The following is an 8,090-nucleotide window of genomic DNA, read 5'->3' on the forward strand; positions in this document are numbered from 1 at the left end:
AGAACCACAAGTGCACGAATCATAATCAAGTACATGAATTTTAGCCAAGTGTGCTGGAGTGCACACGTGACCAAGTCGCATTCTAGTTAAAATGGTAGTAACTGTTTTGGAAAGATTAATTTTAACAAACCATGGTTTACAAAGGATGGATGGTTGAATGAGCTTGTAATGTTTCCCCTTAGATTGGCTAGTGAACTCCCAATTCTCATCCCAGGCAGATTTGAGATAAGCTTTGGGAAGGGCTGCCGTTAAGTCATGGCAATAATTTGTGTACGGATGTATATCTCCACACTCAACCGCTTCATTGGCCAGCTTATCAGCTTTATCATTTCCTGGAATATTGGTATGACTAGGAATCCACGCAAAATTAATTAAATGACTGTTAAGACTACATTTGTGAAGTAATTTCCTGCATTCTGTAATAATAGGATAATTAGTATTGTTCTTAAATGGAAATTTATGTAATGCCTGCAAAGCACTTTTAGAGTCACAAAATATTACAGTTGTGTTTAATTTCATAAGGAGAGCATACTCTAAAGCCTTAAACAGTCCAAAACATTCTCCTGTAAAGACTGATGATTCTGGACGGAGTTTTATTTTCTGGACAATATGATATTGTTTATGGTATGCGCCAACGCCAACATGACCCGTTGGAGAGTGCTTAGATGCATCGCAATAGATATGATGCCAATCGCCCCAGTGTTCGTCTACGATCTGATTGAACTTAATGTTAGCATTGTAGTCATCCTTATGTATGTCTAGGTTGAAATGAATTGTCGGAGTAAGAATAAGGGATTCAAAATTTACAGAAAATATCGGAAGAAAGGAGGTTCTGTGGACTGGGGCTTGGATTGATATAAATTTACGAAAACTAATAATCACACAAGGAGGAGATTTACGTGACCAATAAGAGGAAGTATCAATTAAATCATTAAGTCTGTTGAGTTTGCTATATATAGGATGGTCAGCAAATTGAAGTACACGGAAAAGATACTTGTCACATAAATATTGGCGGCGTAATTTCAATGGGGGCTCAACACATTCAGCTTGCAAGGCATTGATTGGACTCGATTTCATAGCACCAGCTATAATCCTTAGCGCTTTAGATTGAATCGCATCCAATTTACTTAAACCAACTAAATTACAAGGCTCTAGATAGAAACTGCCATAGTCAAGTACACTTCTTATAATAGCATTGTATAAAAGTCTTAATGACGCTGGGTGAGCACCCCACCAGACTCCAGAAACACATCTTAAAATATTTAAAAGCTTTTCAGATTTTGCAGCAATGCTATAACAATGAGGAAGCAATACTTTTTAACTACCCTAAAACGCTTTAGATGTCGCTGCTCCTGTTTCCTTCATATTTTCATTTTTTTCTTAATTAAAATATATTTCAGAATATTGTTAATTACAATGTGAAAACTTTTTTTAAAATGAAATTAATTTGTTTTAATTTAAAACTGAACGGTGACATTTTTTGTTATAATTTACATAATAGAGTAGTAGAAATTACTATTTAACATATGGCAACTTTGTTTTTCCTCCAAAATGGCCGGTGTTGTTTTTGTTAGGTTGAATGCATTCTTGTTTTCTTAGCCATCGTTTATGAGTTCTGTGGCCCTATTAAAGTATTGAAGAGTCGAGTCAAATTCAAGTTCATTCCTTCGTACCTGCTGCTGTTCTGGTTCATCGGAGTTTTGTTCGTTCCTTCGTGAATCGCGAAGAAACTTTCTGTTATGTTCACAAGTGATCTGAGTTTTCTCAAAGTGCAAATGCTTTTTTAGTGTTGTTGAAAACTTTGCGAAAAGACGCTTTTGGTGTATAATATTATGTGTGTTCATAAATAAAGTAAAATTATTAAATTGAAAAGTTTTTGTTTATTTGCATTTCCATGTGCAATGTAGAATTTTTCCAAATCCATTGTTTTGAAAATAATACAATACGTACACCATAAAGATAAATACTTTCAAAATAATGGATTTGAAAAAATTCTACATTGTACATCAAAAAAACAATAATTCTTTGAAGGTTATGAGGGCCTATGTGTGCGTGAACTGTGTGTATGTGTGCGTGGACTTTATGTATGTATGTGTGCGTGGACTATGTATGTATGTGAGCGTTACGTACGTAGGTTAAGTACAGGGAATTTAACACCAGGCTGTCAATTAGTAGGTTCAAAAATTTGACAGAGAGGGTTCTCTATTTCCTATGTATTACTTTTCTCTATGACAACAACACTGTTTTGATTTTTGTCGGAATCACGTCAGAATGAATAAATTCCCTGAATTTCCGTCCTTTTTGCGATTGTAAATAAAAATGTCTTTGTAATTTTGAATTATAACATCTGTAGCATCCGGTATAAAATTTTTAAAAAATGCTCGCGCGACGTGTAATACGCCGATCGCGTGTCTTTTGTTCTTTACACGTTTCGTATACAAAACGATCAAAAGGTACACAAAGTAACAGCGTTGATAGCCCCCTGCGGCAGCTACTGAACGACTCAAGCGGATTCGCCGAAGCTACAACCCTCGAGCCAGAGCTGCAATGGGCGACGCAGCCGTACGCGGCGCGGGCGCCGGGTCAGGCCGAGACCTCGCTGCGGGTGGACCCCCAGGAGACCAGCGTGCTCCTCTTCCCTGGGCAAGGATCGCAAAAAGTGGGCATGGGCAGAGAGCTACTGAAATTTCCTGCAGCTAAAGATCTGTATGATTTAGCTTCTAGTGTTGTTGGGTAAGAAACATTAATTAAAATTTAGTCTATAGCTGCAAAGTAGAATATTTTATTTTATTTATAGTTATATCTATAGCAAGTAAGAGATGCAGCAACCGTAGCTAAGGATCGACTGGGACGAATAAGGATAGGCGAATCCAACTCAAGAGCCTTGACAGGGATATGCTGGTTACAGCTGCCCTTTATAAGCCTTGGGAGCCTGCGGGTGACGAGCTATTGGACGTAGAGAGGGTTGTTAATTATATGTACATTTTCTACTTTGTCGAAGATAAGCACGAGAATGGTTTGTCCAAAACATATGAATTTGGTCTTATTTAATGCAGGATTAAGTGCTCTGCAACCGTCATGAAGACCACTTTTCGATAGGGTAAGTCCTTTACGCGGTATAACCGGAAAACCGAAAAAACGCCCCTTTCGGGGGCCCCCACCACTTAAGCACAACTCCGTCGAAGTCGAAAACCTAGGAGAGTCTTAATGGACAACCAATGAAGCCATTAAAGCAATTAAATCTTTTGTAGAATTATTACCGATTTAATTCATTTTTGTGTTTAATTCTACTGGCCTAACATAGGGGTGCAATCGATAGGTCTAGTCCTAACCTATCACCAGCCTTCGGCTCGGCACCTTACACGAAACACCCTGTATTTATTACAGTTCATGTAGAGTAGAACTTGAGATTCGCTTTAATGTAAATGATTGAGTTGAATCAACGAGTTAGTTTTAGTGTTTGTCGTCAGATGGGACGTGAGGAAGGTGTGCGTGGAAGGGCCGGCGGAGGAGCTGGACCGGCGCTGCCAGACGGCGGTGCTGGTGACGTCGCTGGCGGCGCTGGAGCGCGCGCGCGACGAGCGGCCGGCGGCGCTGCAGCGCGTGCGCGCCGTGGCCGGCTTCTCGCTCGGGGAGATCACCGCGCTCGTGTTCGCTGGCTCGCTGACTTTTGAAGGTGAGCCACAGTCCATTACTTTTGGTGCTCTGCCGCGCATCTGTTCCCGCCCGGGCACGCTATCTCTGTTCACAAATGGACACATTTAAAAATAGCTTAGGCCCTTAACTTCACATCATGAGCTATTTATTTAAACGTGTAAAAAATGGTCAAATTACTGTTTTCTTTTCCACATGGCTGAACACAGATGCGTGTCATCTAATCGTATGGCGTTGGGCACTGAACAGTGTCACGTCATTTTTGCTTGACGCCACAGTTAGAAGCGAAATTGGCCACCGCAACGAATCGGTTAAAACTGAATCCATCAGAGTGAACGTAATGGCCGACTTCGACCTGTTAATTTTTTTTAAAATAAAAGTTTACACAAATTACTAATACTTCCGATAGCCCCTCGTACTGAGCTAAATATGCTCGTATCACGAGTGAGCTCACCACAACAGTCGAGCGGCGGATTATACAACGCGAAAGTTTAAAAATAACGAGTGAATTACCGTCATTCACTCTTTCAAAAATCTGGATCTTCCATCGATCAAGTTTAGAGCTCAGCAGCGATGAGACGTTCTCGTGCACAGGAGCTCTGCGCCTGGTGGAGCTGCGCGCGGCCGCGATGCGCGCGGCGGCGCGGGAGCGCGCGGGCGGCATGCTGACGCTGTGGCTGGCGCCCGACGCGCGCCTGCCGCTGCTGCTGCTGCGCGCGCGCGAGCGGGCGGCCGAGCGCGGCGTGCCCGCGCCCGTGGCCGTGGTGGCCAACTACCTCTTCCCCGGCTGCAAAGTCGTCGCCGGAGACGAGGAGGTGACGTTGTGACGCCCCATTCGTTATATTTAGCTATTCGTGATCCTGAGTTTCGCCCGCTTAACTGTGTCCCTCTGTGATTGAGCCTCCGAATCACTGACACTGAAAATACAGTATTTTTTACTAGTTTCGATGTCAGGGCTTCACCCTTCGTTCGGTCCGAACGTTTAAATGAACAAAATGAGGATCATTTCGATTTTTAGCTGTGAATGCAGATTTATAGGGCTAAGAAATCCTTAATACACAGTCCAAAAATTTTTGTTCTACGACAAAAATTGACGAAGTTATGGCCAAATTACTAAAAAAGTTCACTGACCGCCCGGCGCGGGGACGATGACGTCACTATATCCGATCCGAACGCTGCCGGCGTACTGCGTGGATAGAAAATATTTTTTTCTAGCCAAACTATCAGTTTTAGAGAAAAACTTGTAATGACATTTATTCATCAGAATAAAGTAAGCTATCGATAGGTAATTTATAAAAATAGAAATTGTGAAAAATATCGCAAAAAATCCATACGCTCATACGATTCAATGGAACGCAGAGACGCGATTGGGGTCTCCGCGGTGGTATATTTGGCGATTTATTCAAATAAAGTGTTCCTAAGTGTTTAATACAGTCATATCTTCTTCCAAGTAAAATATAAAAATGTATAGGTATTAATTTATTTCCTTCTAACAATAAGGTATAGCTGAGGCAGATACACTCTGCCTAGGCTACAAGACATTGCTATGAAGATCATTTCGATGTACACGCAATACCTACCTGTTATTTAGTTTTTCTGAGTTAAACCTACGTACCTACCTATCTATTCGCTGTTCCCATGGGCGGGCCAGCTGCTGCAGGAAAGGACAGCTGCACCTTCCTGGAAATCTATTTAATCTTAGCCTAGAAGCTGGGTATGACTCCCCCGCCCCCCTCCTTTCCCCAGGTCATAAGCTGGGCATGACTTCCCCCTCGGCCAGAAGTTGGGTATGATTTACCCCCCCCCCCCATGCCAGAAATGCCAGAAACTGGGTATAACTTGACCCCTCCCCCTCCCCCACGCCAGAAGCTGGGTAAGGCTTGCCCCTCCCCCCAGGCCATAAGCATAAGCTGGATGTGACTCCCCCTCGGCCAGAAGCTGGGTATGACTTGACCCCCCCCCCCCTCACCCCAGCCCATAGAAACTGGTTATGACTTGACCCCCCCCCTCCCCCAGGCCAGAAGCTGGGTAAGGCTAGCCCCTCCCCCCAGTCCATAAGCATAAGCTAGGTATGACTCCCCCTCGGCCAGAAGCTGGGTATGACTTGACCCCCCCCCCCCTCACCCCAGCCCATAGAAACTGGTTATGACTTGACCCCCCCCCTCCCCCAGGCCAGAAGCTGGGTAAGGCTAGCCCCTCCCCCCAGTCCATAAGCATAAGCTAGGTATGACTCCCCCTCGGCCAGAAGCTGGGTATGACTACCCCCCCCCCCCCCCCCCCAGGCCAGAAACTGGGTATGACTTGCCTCTCCCCCCCTCCCACCAAGGCCAGAAGCTGGGTAAGGCTTGCCCCTCCCCCCAGGGTATAAGCTAGGTATGACTTTTCCCCCCCCGTAGGCCAGAAACTGGGTATTAGCATCATATTATGTATTATTATGTTCAATACAAACAATCATTAAGTTACACTCACCCCAACCGCGTCTCCGCATTCCATCGAATCCTATGAAAATGTGGTTTTTGGACCTAGCGATACTTATTTTTCACAATTTTTATTTTTAAAAATTACTGGTCGATGGGTTACTTTATTTTGATGAATAAATGTTATTAAAAGTTTTTTTCTAAAACTGATAGTTTAGCTGGAAAAAAATATTTTCCATCCCAATAGTACGTCCGCTGCGCTCGATTCGGATATAGTGACGTCACGCGGTCCTGCGTACGTTGACTTTTAGCGGCAAAAACGGCCTATGTTTATTACTTAATATCTTCGTAAGTAATGGTCCGATTTGGATAATTCAAAAAGATATATCTTTCTTATGTCTTAAAGATTAACGTAGATACTAGTTTTATTGAATTTTCTACAACAGTACTGATCCTCATTAATATTATTATCGTTCACTTGACCGAAACTGAGACGGCGGCGCGCGAACTCGATCGAGAACTATCTTTCGGCATCAAAAACGTTTCTTTTTCAACGCAGGCGCTGAAGTTCATAGAGAGGAACGGGTCAGAGTTCGGCGTAAAGCGCGCGGCGCGCGTCCGCGTGGAGGGCGCGTTCCACACGCCGCTGATGGCGCGCGCGGAGGAGGCGGTGCGCGCGGCGCTGCGCTCGCTGGAGGTGTGCGCGCCGCGCGTGCGCGTGCTGTCGGGCGTGGACGCGCGCGCGCTGGCCGACGCGGGCGCGGCGCGGCGCGCGCTGGCGCGGCACGTGACGCGGCCGGTGCGCTGGGAGCAGACGCTGCAGGCGCTGTACGCGCGGCCGCGCGGCGCGCGCTTCCCGCTGACGCTGGCGCTGGGCCCGGGCGGCGCGCTGCGCTCCACGCTGCGCCAGGTCAACGCGCGCGCCTGGGACCGCTCGCTGCAGATCGACGCCTAGCGCTCTAGCGGGGCGGAGCGGAGCGATATAGTGTAAGGAAACAGTGATAACGTATGCCGTTGCCGAATGTTGTGTTTTACCAAAAAATAATAAACTCTGTTACGCAATTTGTTGATCGCTTTATTCGATATGCCGCTTTGCGAGCACGATCGTACGTTACGTCCCGCCTGCCGCTTCGTCAGCGCCTGCACTCTACACGTAAAGATTTATCTATACTTATAATAAATCTGTAGAGATGTCAATTCTGTACATGAAATATATTTTCAAAATAAATAACGATAAGTGATCGATACCGATACCAAAAATGCAATCAGTAAAATTTTTGTCTGTCTGTCTCTGTCTGTCCGTCTGTATGTTCCTTATAGAAACAAAAACTACTCGACGGATTTTAACGAAACTTGGTACAAATGTTCTTCGTACTCCTGGGCAGGTTATAGTATACTTAGGAATTCCGACGGGATCGGGAATTAGCGGGAAAATCCTTTTTTATGAAAAATCTAAACCGCTTAAGTGAGACGCTTGAAATTTGGCATGCAAGTATCTTAGTAAACCTAAAGCTTAGTTACAACAGGATATTGCAAAATTCCCACGGGAACGGGAATTAGCGGGAAAATCCTTTTGTATGAAAAAATCTAAACCGCGTAAGATAGATGAAGAGGGTAAAACGGGATCCACGTGTACGAAGTCGCGGGCGGCCGCTAGTCTATACTAATATTATAAAGCTGAAGAGTTTGTTTGTTTGTTGTTACTTTAACGCGCTAATCTCAGGAACTACCGGTCCGATTTGAAAAATTCTTTCAGTTAGATAGCTCATTTATTGAGGAAGCCTATAGGCTATACAGGGTGGAAACGATAAGTGATCTCACTCGATTATTTCTAAACTATTTACTAAATGTATGGAAGCTGGAAACATTGAATTTTCGAATAGATCCCATTTATTTTGTAACCCATTTTTGGTACCGTTGGATAGAGCTCGTTAAGCACTTTCAGGATCAGTAACCAATTTTTGGATATCTTGTATAGTTTAGAAGTAATCGAGTGAGATTACTTATCGTTTCCACCCT

General features: G+C 44.3%; 2 protein-coding genes across 5 annotated transcripts in view; one reads left to right on the top strand and one right to left on the bottom strand.

Moving 5' to 3' along the window:
* The window catches only part of LOC135074877 (putative aminopeptidase W07G4.4), a 166,754-nt gene that overhangs the window by 73,911 nt on the left and 84,753 nt on the right, over window positions 1-8,090 (bottom strand). The gene's annotated exons all lie outside the window — the stretch shown is intronic.
* On the top strand, window positions 1,515-7,133 carry LOC135075295 (probable malonyl-CoA-acyl carrier protein transacylase, mitochondrial). 2 transcript variants are annotated; one of them, XM_063969727.1, is made up of 4 exons: window positions 1,515-2,733; window positions 3,471-3,676; window positions 4,249-4,469; window positions 6,631-7,133. In XM_063969727.1, exons 1-4 carry the CDS (start codon window positions 2,378-2,380, stop codon window positions 7,024-7,026), a joined length of 1,179 nt encoding a protein of 392 aa, XP_063825797.1. In that variant the 5' UTR covers window positions 1,515-2,377; the 3' UTR covers window positions 7,027-7,133. The 2 variants fall into 2 exon arrangements, with proteins under 2 accessions (XP_063825797.1, XP_063825878.1); XM_063969808.1 differs by lacking the exon at window positions 4,249-4,469 and having other exon boundaries at window positions 1,521-2,733.

This window comes from Ostrinia nubilalis, chromosome 1 (genome assembly GCF_963855985.1).
Source record: "Ostrinia nubilalis chromosome 1, ilOstNubi1.1, whole genome shotgun sequence".
NCBI classification, from domain to species: domain Eukaryota; kingdom Metazoa; phylum Arthropoda; class Insecta; order Lepidoptera; family Crambidae; genus Ostrinia; species Ostrinia nubilalis.

What these genes read in the sequence shown, in the direction of transcription:
- LOC135075295 (XM_063969727.1), top strand. Translation starts at nt 2,378, where the DNA reads ATGCTCGCGCGACGTGTAATACGCCGATCGCGTGTCTTTTGTTCTTTA. An exon ending in TGGCTCGCTGACTTTTGAAG is followed by an intron (nt 3,677 to 4,248) that starts GTGAGCCACAGT and finishes TCTCGTGCACAG; the next exon opens with GAGCTCTGCGCCTGGTGGAG. An exon ending in TCGTCGCCGGAGACGAGGAG is followed by an intron (nt 4,470 to 6,630) that starts GTGACGTTGTGA and finishes TTTTCAACGCAG; the next exon opens with GCGCTGAAGTTCATAGAGAG.